Source organism: Cajanus cajan, chromosome 2 (genome assembly GCF_000230855.2).
Source record: "Cajanus cajan strain Asha chromosome 2, NIPB_CcT2T_4, whole genome shotgun sequence".
Classification (NCBI taxonomy): Eukaryota; Viridiplantae; Streptophyta; class Magnoliopsida; order Fabales; family Fabaceae; genus Cajanus; species Cajanus cajan.
In genome coordinates this window covers 77073528-77090145 of record NC_138518.1, presented here as the reverse complement: position 1 = coordinate 77090145, position 16618 = coordinate 77073528, and the positions used below count along the sequence as shown (strand labels likewise).

At 31.3% G+C, this 16618-nt stretch overlaps 1 protein-coding gene across 1 annotated transcript; it reads left to right on the top strand.

Annotated features, from left to right (window-relative positions):
• Positions 1–8614: 8614 nt before the first annotated feature.
• On the top strand, positions 8615–15427 carry EMB2804 (tubulin folding cofactor B). Its single transcript, XM_020381466.3, has 6 exons — positions 8615–9100; positions 10077–10138; positions 10319–10360; positions 12928–13061; positions 13177–13246; positions 15071–15427. Exons 1-6 carry the CDS (start codon positions 8728–8730, stop codon positions 15116–15118), a joined length of 729 nt encoding a protein of 242 aa, XP_020237055.1. The 5' UTR covers positions 8615–8727; the 3' UTR covers positions 15119–15427.
• The last annotated feature ends 1191 nt before the right edge of the window (positions 15428–16618 follow it).

The window sequence follows — 16618 nt, the reverse complement described above, 5'->3', positions numbered from 1 at the left end:
AACCCAAGTAAATAAATGATGATTGACAATTTATAAGGATACGTAAAGTGTAATAAAGTAAAATAATTTTTAAGCATAGAATTTAGACTGTTTTTTTTAATTTTTTTTTAATATATTTCTAGTTTCATAAAATAAAATAATTTTATCATTTTATAAGGACTAAAAATATATTTAATTTTTAAAAAAAATTTATAAGATTATTTATATTACATATTATAAAAACTTCGAAAGTTGAGGCCTGGACTGCTAATTGCTTTAGTGATTCATACGGTAGCCTGCCCTGAAGTGCTATGAAACTAGATGAAAATAAGGTAATTATAAGTGGTGGGTCGACACTCGTACAACTACTTGGAAGTTGGAACATAAATTATGGAATGAGTAGGGTCAAATAGCGAAAAGTTGCAAATTTTGTGTTAGCTACAAAGTTTTCTATACTTTTATAAAATTAATTCTCTTATTTAGAATTTCATATCATTAATTCACAAAAACCTTTATTTAAGAAAATAATATTTATTAGAAAAATTCACCCCTTTAATTTAAAAAAATCTTAGTTTTTCGATAGATTAATCTCTTATAACTTCCGGTTCCATTAAACTAAATGAATGTGTACCTTATCTGATATTTAAAAAGGATAATATATGCATATAATGAATTAATTTAGAAATTATTATCACAACTGAGTCTCACTTTTATCGTGTTTCTACGTAACATTTACCTTTGCAGAATCGGGTCCAACCCCCTCAACAAGACATTGAATTGCGTTTTACTTTCAATTTCATAATAACATTTGACTATGCCAACCAACCAAACCCCTTCAGTTTCACCTTTATTGCTTATAAGCGATATTCCAAGTTAGGAAAAGAGTGTAAATGCACCAAATTTATTTATTATTCATCACTTTAATTATCATAAGCAAAAATCGCCAAATCAGTACGTTGACTGAATAGAGGCGTGTTACTAGGAGTGTTCAAAGAATTATATTAAACTAAATTATTAAGAAAACTAAACTAAACTAGACTATAAAAAACTAAACTAATTTTTATAAAAACTAAACTAAATTATATTTTAAGTTTTAGTTTTAAAAACTAAACTATTATAAAAAGTAGTTTAGTGCACTATAGTTCTAAATAAATAATTAATTTATAGGATTAAAAAATAATTTTTATTTATTAATTGAATAGAAATTTATATACTTTTCGTAATTATTACTCTCTCAATATTTTTAATATAAATATTGTAAAAATTAAAAAAAATGTATTATATATATATATACAAACTTATCTCTTTATTATCCAAATAATTTTATTTTTTATGCTAAAAAATATTATTATTTTAATAAAAATAATTTACAGATATTTCCTATAAATATTTTTATGAAAAATAATCTACAAGAAATTTTTGTAAATTTTGCTACAATTTTAATGATCATAGAAAAAAATTTCCATGGTCAAAATTTACAGAAAATATTGTAAGAATTTTATTTTGTTTCTTGCAAATTTTCTTGCAAAAATAAATTTGTAAGTAATGTTTACTAAATGGTACAAAAATTTTGCAGGTAACTTTTCTTGCGGATTTTCCTATCAATTTTAATCTGCAAGAAAAATAAAAAAAAATATTTAAATTTATAAGTTTAATATTTTAAAAAAATTTCAAGTCTCACATCAATTGAAAATAAAACAATTAAAAAATATATAAGTTGGGGCAACACTTATCTTATAAGTTGATTTGTATGGTTAAGCGTTAGGCTTATAATCTACAATCTTAGAATTTAAAAGATTATATATCACATGTTGGGGCTTCAGATAAATTCATTGTGATCATTAGTGATTTCTTTAATTTTTTTCGTAAAAAATATTCTTGCAGAAATTTGTTGTAAAAAAATTCGCACGAAACTTTCTTGCGATTTTTTTTTGCAAGAAACTTTTCTGCGATTTTTTTTTTGCAGGAAACCTTCCTGCGATATTTTTTGCAAGAAATTTCGCTGGAAAATTTCTTACAAATTTTAAAATTCGCAAAAACATATTATCCACGAAGTTATTACCTATAGACAAAATTTCACAAAAAAATTTGTAGGAACAACGTTTCCTGCAAATTTTTATGAAAAATTCGCAGGAAAAATCTTATGTAATAAAAAAATTATAGTAGTGTTAATTCATCATTAATATCAATGATTTGGTAGCTCAATTTAAAAATGTTAATTTTAAATTTTTTTTTTAATGTAATTCAATTTAGTTTATAGTTAATAATAATTTTATTTAGTTGATATTATAGTTTAGTTCAAACTCCTATAACTATAGTGCACTAAAGTAGATAATAGTTTAGTTTAGTTTAGTCAATATTTATTTTAGTTCAATTTAGTTTGATGAACTATTTATTATAGTTTAGTTTAGTTTTCTTTTAGTTTGTTCAATTTAGCAATTTGAACACCCCTAGTTGTTACATCATATCCAATGGGCGCGTATAAACGAAGGGGCCATAGAATTAAGGGTATCATAAAAGTTGAGGGTCCTACGGATGGAGACATGGCTTTTCAAAACTTTGCATACGTATTTGTGAGTAGGGAACACAAAGTTGCATGGTTGAGGACTACCATGTGCTTCAGTACTCTTATCACCAACCCCAATCAAAACATAGCTACTTGACTCACATGCACCTTCATTAAGTCATCTAATAGCAAATCGAATACTATTAATGATTTGTTTGTACAGATTTCAATATTTCATCACTTAAAATATTCACACCATAAACTTTTTAAAAGTATCGCAAGAAAAGAATATGATATGAAACAAAAACTTTGTATCTCTTTCTGAATTGTTAATATTATAATATAAAACACAAATGAACTAGCCAACTGTGACTGACATAGTACATGTTCATTTCAAATTGCTAAAAATATATTAATTAACTAGTGTATACAAATAAACTTTAAAAAGATATTTTATTACTTCGTAAAAAAGTTCCTCAAAAGAACCAAAATATTTAAAGTAATAAAGAAAAGAATCAATGTAGGAAAACATTAATATTTCACTGATTATGTAAAAGGTAAAAATTTTCATTTTGACACTTTGTTGTTAGTTTATCAATTTGGGAACCCTAGGGAAAAGGGTAGGTCTAAGAGTGCATTTAGTGCAAGTTTTGAGATGGGTTGGTGAATGTCTTAATTTTTCATCGTAGCAATGATAAAAGTTGTGTTCTTGTGATGAAAGCATATAACTAGTTTTAGGCAATCTACCTAACTTGATTAAAGGTCTTGGGCATCATGATTGCAAATAGAGATTGAAAATTTCACTTAAAGACAAAGTACCACCTAATTATTCTTATCTTTAGTTTTATTAATTGCCCTTACATTGCATTCGAAGAACCATATGATTTTAATGCTCAGGCTAATTAGGTGGCAGTCTTGAATTGAACCTTAATTTATCCAAAGTTGGTTATTGTATATTTCAACTCGTTACATTGACGTAAAATGAGAGAGACAGTGAGTGAGTGAGAGAGAAACTATAGTTTCAGATAAGGCTTCCTCCAAAACTCTTTTCGTAAAGACTAATAAATCAAGAAAATTCTGAGATCTTTGATCACTTCATTCATTTGAATCTTAACTAATTTCTTCACATACACATCACATTTCAAACGGAAGAAATTCTGATTGAATATTCCCAACTACGAAATGCTCGCTAGATAGTTCTTAAATTGACGTCACGAATTGCGAACAAGACAAGGGAGTGTATGAGTGATAAAAACAGTGAAAAATAAAGTTGACCGAAGATGAAACTAGGGTGATGACGTGAATGATGGCTATGGTGAAAAAGGGTGCGTAAGTTTACTAAAAAAATTACATCCGACCACGTATATCATTATAAATATTATATATATATATATATATATATATTAATTATTTAATATCTAATTATATAGAATTTTAATATTAATTTTAAATAAAATTTAATAAAATTTATGTTATTCTAATTTATATATGTATTTTTAATAATATATTGCTATATATTAAGTAAAAATAATTTTTAATATAAATATTATATTTATCGAGGTATGAAAAAAAAAAATAGCCGGTTAATTAATTAAATGGAATCAATCATGTTGGCATTCGTAAGTTGTTGTGTAAATAACAAGATAATAAATGCCGGGTAAATTAAGAATATTTTTCGTGCATGGAAGTGCGACGTGACTCTTGATTTGACGTGCAAAATGTTGTGTTACTATTTAAAGGTATATCATCAATATTGAAATAGTTGGTTTGGTACACTTGGCATCTAAGCCATCAATGATGAAATGCTATTAATCGATAACAAAAGGACTACTCAATTATTAATCGATGTAACCCTGAAATTAAAGAGGAGGATATTTTTACGAAACAATCACTAGAGGATAAGATTTTCATTCATGGATATGTCTCTTAGCATGAATTTGTTTGATATATTTTTCTCTTTAAATATCGTAATTAACAACTGACAAGCACGCACGCAGGGTTCCTTATTTCCTTTTATTGCGTTAAAAAAATCAAAATTTTAATTTTTTTACTGTTTTGAGTTAATTTTTTATTCAAAAATATCTTATTTGAATAAATTAATTTAATTCCTAATTTGGAAATGTACTAGAAGGGTCCTATGGCCACGTGGATCGGCCACGTGGGCCACGTCATATTCTATCAGATATTGACGCAGTTCAAGCACTACTTCGGTTCGGCAAGGGGCCGAGAACCATGGAGAATCCAACCCTCTTCTTATCGGCTTGGCCAAAGAGGTTGTCTCGGTCATTCCCTATCGGCTCGGCCAAAGAGGTTGTCTCGGTCGTTCCCTATCGACTCGGCCATAAGTTGACTCGGCCGTTCCTTATTGGCTCGGCCAAAGAGGTTGTCTCGGCCATTCCTTGTCGACTCGGCCAATGACCGACAATCAGCATAGTTAAGACGATAATCACGGATTAACAAGGACAAATGCGCGACTAAGCTATAATCAGTCGATTTTATTGCCTAATTTAGTAAGCTTTAGAAGAGGCCCACTACTGACAAGGTCCATCAAAGGTAGTATAAATAAGTCACACGAAACGAGGTATGTCACTGTGCATTTATTACCCTAGAGAATCGTGTTTGTCCTTGACTTGAGCGTCGAAGTGCCTTTTGCAGGTACATCCCCCCTCTAAAGTATCCACCTGAAGCTCCCGTTCGGCCCTCTACCTCCCAGAAGATTACGAGTGTGTCCTCAGACAGGAACAGAAAAAAAAGTAATTTAATTTCTATTGTATGTAAAATAAATTCATACACTAAATTGACTTATTTAAAAGTAAAGTATACTCTGATCATACTCTGATCATTAATTAGGAAATATAAGTGTACTATCGTGTAAAACTTAAATGGATCGTATGAAAGTAGCATCATGTAGTTTAATTTTAATTATATGTTATGTAAAATCAAATTCAATTAGGATTGACTATTTAATAAGTCAATTAACTTGATTAGATCAAATCCAATTTTGTATACTTTCTATGGTTTTAGGTCAATCTCTGTCTCAGTTTTCCCAATCAAGTTAATAAGGTTATGAACTAGCTCGTTTAATTACTAATTAAATTTTTTTAAATTAATAATAATTTATAATGTGTTATAAAATATTAGAAAAATATATATAATGGTAGTACAACAATAAGAGTCTTTTACTTTTTGAGATTTGATTACAAAGTTATAGTTAAACTTAAGGTTAAGATTAGCTATTATTAGAATTTTGTACATCATTCTCATAATCTCATTATTCCCTTGATGACTCGACCCTATGACTTGTTATCTTTGTTTCACTTGTCAAAAAAAGATAAAGACACAATTACTCTTGTGCTTGTGTTCATGGAATGATGATAACAACTTACCATTTCATCGTTCAGACTACAAAATTATAAGGTATTACTTCATTTTATAAAAAACCTTATTTCTCAATGATATAATTTTTTTTGCTTAACTGTTCAAATATATTTATCTAACTAATAAATCTTTTTTGTTATGACATTTTTCTATTTCATTTCAATTATCATTTGTTGCTTTATTTGTGATGCTCCTACTCAAACTCTTACCAAATATTAAACATGGAACTTTTTTTTAAATATATTTTTTAAATAGATCAATTTAACCTAATAGCTTGACATATATAAAATTGAAACAAAAAAAAAGTAGCTCAAAAAAATATATACAGGACAAACAATCTAATATAAAATAACATTTAGATTATATAAATTATATCGGATCAGATCAATCCGACTCGATTGACAACTCTCCCTTTGTGCCTCTTTATATTATGTCGACTGTCTTACTTGGTCACTGGCCAACTTCCAAAAGGGCTTTCCCTTTCCTAACCATGCCAACATTCTAAATGAGGAGTGTTGGGCATTCCAGATTGATAATAGCATGTTAGATTTTGGTCTACTACATGGTATAAGTAGGACAAACCACTCTCACAAAAGCCTGAGATTATTTTAGTGGAAATTAAAGAATGAGTAGGGCCAAAACTTTTAGAAATTATCCCAAAAGTCCCAGGATTTTGGCACATGAGCGTATGCCATGGAACTCAACCCTAAGATCAAGATGCAAAAGGTTACACTATTTAAATTTTATAAGCTTACACCTTTTCTAGGTTATTGTAAAGGTCCTCCATACCCAAACAACAACAACAACGTTTTAATTTAATTGGGAAATAACATAACACGTTATGAATGCCAAATATAATGGTCGTTATGAATTGTATATGATATTCATAAACAACCTAGAATCAATGAATATATGCGCTCAAAATCATGTACTTTGCCAACACACCTGAACAGTCATATATATATATAATATACATATCAAACGTGAAAGATCATTCAGCTCCAGCTTGAGAACGATTCCCACGTGGCCCTGTAAACTTCGAGAATCTTAAAGAAGACACTGGATCCACCAAATCTCCTTCCAACTACAAAAAAAACCCACACTGATTTGGGCCCGTTTGAATGGGTTTGCTATCCTCATGTTAGTTGCTCAGATATCACCATCGATCGAAATGATCTCTTCATAAAAAAATTGACCATATGTTATACATTTACCCTAACAAAAGACCATAAATTGACCATACCCCTGCTCCTTTCTTCAACGTAAGGTGCCGACGACATGTCCAATTACAAGCCAGTGTATTGACACCTGGAAAAATCCACCAACAACCCAATGACACACTTACACGTCAAGACATCAAGATCCTAACACGTAAACAAACTTCTCCACGTACATTTTGCCCACAGTGCTCAACTTAAGTGCAACATATTGCTTTAGAAGCAAGTTTACGGTCACCGGAAACAACGGTGTCCCCTCAAGATTTTTTTTTTTCATCATGAATCTCATTCAAATTGACAATTTCTAGAGCATTTCATAAGAGTTGTCTAGAGACACCGACCTAAATATTTGCAGGGAATTTGGGCCTTGGTGTTGGGCCCAGCGCCAACTGGTACTTCCGTTACCGGAGAAATATTATCCTGCTTTTATGGTGGAAGGAATAATTGTCCAAAATAATTTGTGTATAGAGGTGTGGCAGTGCCATGCATGCATATCACAAAGTGGTTGTTGGGGGAATGTGGAAATCAACTAGGATTGCATTTGCAGTGAGTGGGTCGTGAGCTATCAAATCAATCTTTTGATAAGTTGTAATGTTGCATTGATCGGAGTAGACAATGCAGAACATCTCTGTTTCGCATTTACAATACAAACTATGCATTTGCATGTGCATGTGCATGTAATATGAAAATGCTCAGAGAGAAAAAGAAAGAGAGTCTTTTTACGTGAAATAGAGAGGAAAAATCTTTCATCATTGGACTTTGTCACGAACAATAAAAATTAAAATATACAAGTCACGTGAATTTTTAAAAAGTCCTATTTCTTTTAAGTGTTTATAATACATTAAATCTAAATTATTCATGTATAATTCTATAACCCAAATTTATTCTTTTCATTTTTATATAAAAATTTACATCCTCACTGAATATGCTTCCCATATGTGTGTTTGTTTCTAAAAATTTCGAGGTTTTAGTAAAAAAGTTATATTTTAAGCTTAATTTAATATGAATAATTATTTTACTTTTTTTATCGTCTTCAAAATTATTAATTAAAATTTAATAATAAAATATTTCTAACATTTAACTATAAAATGACAAATTCGTCGAATTTATCCTTTCAAACGTTTATTATTAAATAATATTTGAATAATTTTTATTTGGAAAAATACTTTAAGCAATAATAGTATTTTAGCTTACAAGGTAAACATTTGTTTTTTACTCAATTAAAATTTTATAACAAATAACTTTAAATATACAAATTATATTATAATTAAAACTCATTTTAAATAAATAACTAGCTTTTTGAATATATAATTTATATTTTAGATTCACAATGAAATATATAAATAAAAATAAAAATACAAGGAAAGTGGATTGCTAAGAAATATTATTTTGGTTAGTTGCGATAATAATATATGAAACACACATTTAAGTAGAGATATTGTAAATCTCTAATTGAGCGTTTTGGTTTTTGGTCATGAGTACAGTAGAGAAACGGGCCGATAAAGCCCAAAAGTGTGGCCCAGCAGCAACAGAAGGTGCGGAAGCCGAACACACCCAGAATCAGAGATTCACAGTAACAAAGGTGGTTGAAGACGAAGACACAAAATTAGAATTGCGTTGCGAAGAAAGTGTGGACTGTGGAGTGGAATGGCGTCGAGCATCCAAGTCCAAGGGGACGAGTCCGTTACGTTGCGCGTGACACATTCCAATCTCAAAACCTTCGCCTCCGACATCCGTTTCTCGCTTCAGCTCACCGTCGAAGCCGTCAAAGACAAGCTCTGGAGAAAATGCGGGACCTCCGTCAACTCGATGCACCTCGAACTCTTCGACGACGCTCGCAACAAAGTTGCTGATCTCTCTGACAATTCCAAACCCCTTGGCTTCTATTCCCCTCTCGATGGCTTCCGTTTGCATGTTCTCGATCTTGATCCAACTTCCGTCTCCTCTGGTGGTTGGCTCGAAGATACTTCGTTGGTCGAAAAGTACAAAATTTCTGAAGAAGCCTATAACAAGCGACAAGGCATGTCCTCAAAAAACCTTTTTTTTTTTTTTACTTTTTTTTTTTAAGGTGATTTGTTCTTATGTTAATAGTAATAAAAAATTCCATGTTCAATGTGATTTTGGCATTGAAAATAGAGTTTAATAGGAATGTATTGTGAATGTCAAAGTTTTTATATACTGTCAATCAATTAGATTTCATCCTTGGTATGACTTACCATGTATGGTAGTTTGTAGTCTGTGATCAGATGATAGCATAAAAAAACTTTACATTGTTGGTACATATATTCATTATCTTTATAGATACTAGACAGGAACCATCAGGGTCTACCTAGTGGTGCGAGAGTTGGAGCAATACAAGAGGACTTAAATTTGATCCTTATTACTGCCACTGTAATCTTTCTTGTTGATTAAAAAAAATAAGTACCAGACAGGGTTTGTTGATGTGTACCCTTAAGAAGTAGGTTTAGGAATGGAAAATAGAAACTGTAAAATGAAAATAGGGGCTTTTATTTTCTCAAAATTCAATCTTTAAATACTTATTCAAGAGCAAAATATGCTAACATGAAAATAGGGGCTTTTATTTTGCATATGTTAACATGATTATGAGAACACCAAGAAGAAATTGAGCTTTTCAATTCCCTTGAAGTGTGATTTCAATCGTTGTTGGTAAAAATTGCGTTGCCACCCTTGAATGGATTATGGTTGACCATGTTTTTATGTGTCTTGTGAACCTTCTCTCACAAGGTTTTTCTTTATTTCCTTTTTTCATTTTATTTTTCTTTTTTAAAGTTGGTGCATATTGGCATGCATTTAGAATTCCTCTAATCAAGTCAGCTGATTTCAATCCGATTAAAGATTTATGTATGTGCTATCAAAAGACCCAAACATTTTGATCCTGCATTTTTTATTAAGAATATATCAAAAGTGTATATTCGTAGTGACATACTGTTGGGTCTTGTAGCTTATTATGTATGTTTTTATCTATGCTGTAACAGACACTTTCAGAAAATATAAAGAGAAATTTACTTCTCAAATTCCTACAACTGCGGAGGCAAAGGTAATCATTTTATTTATGCATCCTGCTTAGTCTGCTGTTTTAGTGCTCTCTTATTGCATGTACAGCACAAAATTACATGTATATTAGAGTTTGTCATCTCTATTACTTTAGAATTGATATGTTGGGTAGCCTGGCTTCTGGGTAATTGACAATTTCATTGATTTGGCATTCATTGCACAGATTCCAGACACCTGTATGGAAGACCTCTGTGCTGATATCAAGGTTTGTCTTATGATGTCTATGTTTCTTCGTTCTCTATTTACAAATGGTTATAATTGTTATATGTTGTTTTCTTTTTCTATTATAGCTGTTGAAAACTTGAAATTATAAGGTTTAGGTGGAAAAGGAGGGAAATTGAATAGAGATAGAGATACTGTAAACAATGTGAGGTTAGACTGATATGAGATGTGATGATAGATGTACGTAAAACACTAACCTGATATTCTTCTCGTTTATACTAATAATAAGGTCATGTGCTGATGTAGTAAAATTAGTACAAGCCTAGCCCTATAAGACTACCAAAATAATAAAACTCTTAAGTCCTAACATAATAATATTAATCTATCTAACATCTGATGCTTATCCGCAGTCTCTTAATTAACAACTTACAATGTCAAGGACCAATTATCTCCGAAGCTTAAGCTATTTGTGAAGGTTCGAATTCAACAATGACTTCATCTAATCCAGTAATCCACTTGGTCTTGAAGCTGAAACAATTACTTCTCAAGCCTAATATACCTTGTATCTAATCCTTTACTCCTGCACCTTCTTCTCCTGTTTCAGCCCCAACAAGATTTTTGAGGGGTTCTAAATCATGGTAGGTTGGAAATGCCCGATGGCAGTGTTCCAAAACAGGGTGCATGTTGGATTTACCATACACGACTCCTACCACTAAAAACCAAGATAAGGTGCTATCTTTGATCACTTGCATCTTTTCATCGTTCATCACTCTCTTTAGCAGGAAGCATCCCTCAATGCACTTCACCCATCTGTATGCATTGTGTTTGGTGAAAACCAGAATCTCGAGTTTCCTCCATTTGTCATCTATGTCATCATTGACGTATGCATTCTTGCTCCCTGAATCAGATACAGAGTCTTCTCCATTTTGATAGGTTTAATTGTAATTCTTCCAGCTGACAAAATATTTCTTGCCTTCACACGTTTGAGCTTCCATGGTAATCTACATTCTCCATCTTCCTTGCTATGATGCCTCGGGCTCAGCTCTAACAAACCTCTCTGATTGCAGCCATGAAAAGCTCCCTGGATGTGGGAGCTGTGATATGAGTTTGATAAAAAAAGCAGACCATTAACAGAGACGAAAAAGGAAAGAACAGACAACCAGAAGGAATTGTATTGTTGAGTATACTCTCCACTAATTAGTGTGATTGGAAGATAGAAGATGAGATAGAAACTCAGGGTATTTGGGGGACCCTGTACTCTCCCCTAAACCAGTCCAATTCTTACTAATTTTCCCTCCGTCTCATCTTCCTATATGATTGAATAATACTGACAATTGTACCAAGTGTGCTGTGTGCACCACACCACACCATAATTCCGTTAGCTTGGATGTTATCTGCCTATGTCATGCCTATCTTTCGTAGTGTACACCTCTTTTAGAATCAAAATCCTATCACAATGCTTAATTTCGTAGGGTCCAATTGCAGTAAGCAGGTCCCTTCAAATATTTTTTATTTATATTTTTATTTATATATATAAATAGCAATAACAAGAAAAAGATAAGTGCTGAAATGCTGCCAAATCTGTCTGCATGTTGGAAATAACTGCTTCCTCCTAACTGTTGTATAAGTTAGACTAAAATGCAAGAAACCTCTTCAGTTACTTGTCAATGTTAGAAGAATCTGCTGGTTCAAAACTCAATTCCTTCAACTCATCAAACTGTGCATTTTGATTCCCTAAAAAGGTTAAAGGGTTTTGTGCACATGCATTGGATATTAATTTTACTATTTAATAAATTTAGAGACTTGAGTTCTTGATTTTTTAGTCACTGGAGTTTTTTCTAAATTCAGATTTTTTAGTGGCCCATAAAAAGGAAGTGGTGCTTATTGAGCCATTGCCATTGAAAAAATATGATTTAGTAAAACAAAAGAGCTGGTTTTGATGGAATATTTTAAATATTTTATACTGGAGAATAAATCGTGACCATGTAAATGAAAGGAAAAACTGCTTAGGAACCTCTGTTACTGCTGCATTTCTTCTCCATATTGGGTTTTTCATTTATCACCTTTTTATCTTAAAGAGTGGAAGAAAAATAAAAGGGAACTTTGGTTAGTTTGGTGCTCAACTAGTTTTATGCAAGGGAGGAAAAGGGGCGGGGATAGATGACTCAAGAAAAGAAAAAGGTTTAGAGAAGGATCAACATGACTTCAGGAAAATGGATGGGCTTGCCGTCTAATTAAAGAAGCCACATGTAACCAAATAAAACATGAATTGAAATGCTTGTAAGAGTTAGAATTTGTATCGTATCAATTGCTTGTAGTATAATTAGTGAGTCCTGACTAAAGACATCTATCACCTGCTAGTGGTTGGCTGTAGCCTCAGTTACTTGAATATTTGGATGATTTTTGAACGGTACCTATTTGTTGGATACTTCATGGTATTTTTCTTTGGATTTCTTAATTTTGATTCATGCGCCTTTGTTCTGTATTGCTGAAAAGTTGATATGTTTTCTTGTTCATATTATTGTCTATCATACATATATTTTAATGCATTAAACCTTTTTTAATTGCTATTTTGTTATTCTACTGTTTCCAATTTCCAAAAATATTAAGGTAGGATCCAGATGTGAAGTTGAACCTGGGGCAAAAAGGGGTGTTGTAAAATTTGTTGGTCAGGCGGAACCACTGGGTCCTGGTTTCTGGGTTGGAGTCCAGTATGATGAACCCTTGGGCAAACATGATGGCATGTAAGTAAAATTCCTATATCTATTTATGATATGGATATCAGTATCCTTACGTGCTTCTGTATTTAGAAACTTCAGATTATACCTACACTTAGAATTTCCCTTTGTTATGATACAGGGTCAAAGGAGTACGCTACTTCGAATGCCCTCCATCTCATGGTGGAATGCTTAGACCAGAGAAAGTGAAGGTTTGTTTTGAATCACATTGTAGTAATCCTTTAAATATTGGGATATTTTCCATTTTACGTGGTGCTACTTTTTTCTGATAAAAGAAAATTGATTAACACGATAAAATAAAAATACAAAAAGATGAGAGAATACGGAATCCTCCTTAAAATGAGAACAAAACACAAAACAGAAAAGAACAAAGAGAATATCTTGGAGGAAAGCTACCCAATCCCTCCTCGGACCTCAACATTGTGAGAAAACCCCATATAAAAGGTCATGTGCTTTAACACCAAATTGAATCCAAATACCTATTCTTATCATGCTATGTTGCTTTTTTCGTGCACAATACGTGCATAAAAGCATATTATTATTTTTATATAGTTTTACTCCCATTGGCTGATTTTGTTGGGTGTAGATGTGTTTTTCCTCATGTCATTAATTTTTCTTTTTTTACTTGATATACAGCATAGCTCATATTTTCCTTCTCCGCTAATGGAAACAAACAAACATATATATGGGCATGAGAGGAGTTAATCTTGATGATACAATATAAATTGGATAGTTAAATATGTTTTAATCTCATCTCTCGCCTAATACACTCCCCCCCCCCCCCCCCTTCTCTCCCTGCCACTATATATAGCCATAGCTAACTAACTGCAAGTTGATAGCAACAGGACCTAACTAATAGCTATACTGGATAGCTGTCAAGGGTAGTTACTTCTGTATAAATTATAAACTGTAGAACAGTTACAAACAGTAACAGATATCTAATAGACAGTGAAAATGCTCACCTATGGAAAGATGACCACCAAATGTTACTTTAATGTGTCTGTCCCTCATTACGGCAGTTTAAGCCTATGTAAAGCATCTTTGAGAAATTAAGCTTTTGGAAAATTAGATTCTCACCGATTGAATTGGATTCTGTTACATCTCAGTTAGTTTAGGTTAAATGCTTGAATGAACTCAAGTCTACTGATGGTTTAAAATTTTGGTATGCTTAACCTTTCAAAATTTTACTTTCAATTTTTTGTTGTGTCTATTGGTGTGAACTAAGATGTTATTTGTTGGGAATTACCCCTGTTGAGAAATATGACAAAGCCCAAAAGAAAGAAAGAATGGAGAGAAATTGAGAGAATTCAGGAAATTGGAATCTGATTGTACGAGTAAAGATGCTCTTAATTGAGTTAACATTAGTGTTAATATACTAGAGTAATGGACTATTAACCAACCAGCTACCTACTGTTACGATATAAAGAGAGTAGGGGTGTAAGCAGTACTAAACTCACTCAGGCTCCACATAGGATACCTTCTAGTTGGTTAAATGTCAAGCTCCAATAATAGTGTGACTGTTGCATCAGATCCACGTTTTAGACAGGAAAATGCACTGAGAAACTTCACCACACATCAATCCCTGGCCGAAGGCACTGACAACAATGTAGTCCTTATGTGCTCAAGATCCAACATAGCCAAATCCAAAAGCTCCGCCATAATCTTAGAAGTTGGATGCTTTTAAGAGTTTTAATATTAAGTTGGTTGCTTCTAATGGTCTGTGAACTAAGCTGTCTTTTTATAAAATACTATAATCGAACAAAATCAATCAAATCGTGCAAGCATCCCTATTAGCTGCAATATAAAACTAAATGGTTGAGGCTTATGCAAGCTAGCGATGGTATTTAATTGCCTTTGGAAGTGGAAAATAAAATCCTAATTCCATAATAATGAAATAAAAGAAAATAGGAAAATTATAATAGGTTCTATTTAGCCTCTGCATAACATGTCTTTAATTTCAGATAACTTTTGTGGAAAAAAAAAAAAAACTATTTATCGGTATAATTCCTTGTCAGGTTGGTGACTACCCTGAACGAGATCCCTTTGAAGAAGATGAAATATGAGTCTCATGAGCAAGTTTCTTTCAACGTGAAGGGTTTTCCTCTTTGGTTTTCCTTATGTAAATCAACCATCTGTTTGGAAAACTTACATTTGTTGCCATTTCAAGGCAGTGGATATGTTAAAAGGGTTTCATTGTGGTTGTTGTATTGTATTTAGAGAAGAAAAGCCGGTGCAATGTGAAAAACATGAATCGGAAGTTCATTGCAATGGTAAAATGAGAACCAACAAAACGGGATACTCCTTCCGAGAACATGCAGACTCGTTTTAGTAAACACGAAACCAAAAGGAATTAATATTATTTTTAAAGTGCATATCATTTTTAGTAGACTTGGTTACTTCGTGTGGCCTTCTCCATTTATGGCCTATATTACTAGAATTATGAAGACTTTTTCTATTGGAATCAGCTGAATAAATAATTAAAGTGCATTTACATACAACTTTAATACTTCTGCTAATAATATGATTAAAAAAAATACAACCTTAATACCAAGTTTGATGAAACTAACTTCTTCAAGTTCACGTATAAAACGTTGTGCCATCAATTTCAACCAACAGTAATGGAAATAGTGTTCGAATTAGTGTGAAAGAGTTCTTATAACCATTATATTTACTATTGAAAATTAAATGTTTTTAGCTCTTGTAAAATGAGTGAGTTATTTTTAGTTTCTATAAAAAAGAATATTTAGTTTTTACTCTAAAATTTAAAATCAATATTTTTTTGTCCTTGTTGTAATGAGCAACTACTTGTATGTCAAATAGAAGGTGATGCGGTCAGTTTTAGTGGTATACAATAATGCATACCGTATTATGCCAGCATCTAACTCCTCAAAATTGTGTCTTAAAATAAATGTTATTTGTATCCTAACATAAAATATTAGAGACAAAATAATTGATTAAATTTTGAAGGGATGAAACTATTTTTTTAATGGGATAAAATCAAATTTTGTTTGTTTTATAGAAATAAAAAAATAACGATTTCAAATTTTAGAATGATGAAAATAATATATATATATATATATTAAGATTCAATGTTAAAATTTATTCATTTGAAAATATATTTATTCCTATAATTATAAAAAATAATTTTTATGCTTAAATGTGTTAAACATTATATAGAGATATTTGTTAAAATCAAAATTGACCTTCAAATTTAGTTAAAGAAAATGTTAATTTAAGGACCCCTTGTATATAGATATTTGTCTGTAAATTTTTATTTTGGAGATTGGGATAACAATAATATTAGAGAAAATTGAATAAAAAAATGTGATACAATTTTTTAAAAAATTGTTAAAACTATAACACTTTTTAATGTTAAAAAAATATCATTTTTAATCAAATTACATTTTTGAATAGTTGTATATAAGAAGCCTAATAATATATTATTTCGCCTTGGTTCATAAAATATTGGGACCACCTGGGTATACTATAGGCTATGTATTCAATTATGATAGTGTATGATCAATTTAGCAATTACAATTTGACGGTATATGTGAGCTTTTAGG

Bases quoted from the DNA above. Each gene is read 5' to 3' on its own strand.
- EMB2804 (XM_020381466.3), top strand. From the start codon at position 8,728: ATGGCGTCGAGCATCCAAGTCCAAGGGGACGAGTCCGTTACGTTGCGC. The intron at 10,139-10,318 runs GTAATCATTTTA...TTCATTGCACAG, and splicing joins CTACAACTGCGGAGGCAAAG to ATTCCAGACACCTGTATGGA. The intron at 13,247-15,070 runs GTTTGTTTTGAA...ATTCCTTGTCAG, and splicing joins TTAGACCAGAGAAAGTGAAG to GTTGGTGACTACCCTGAACG.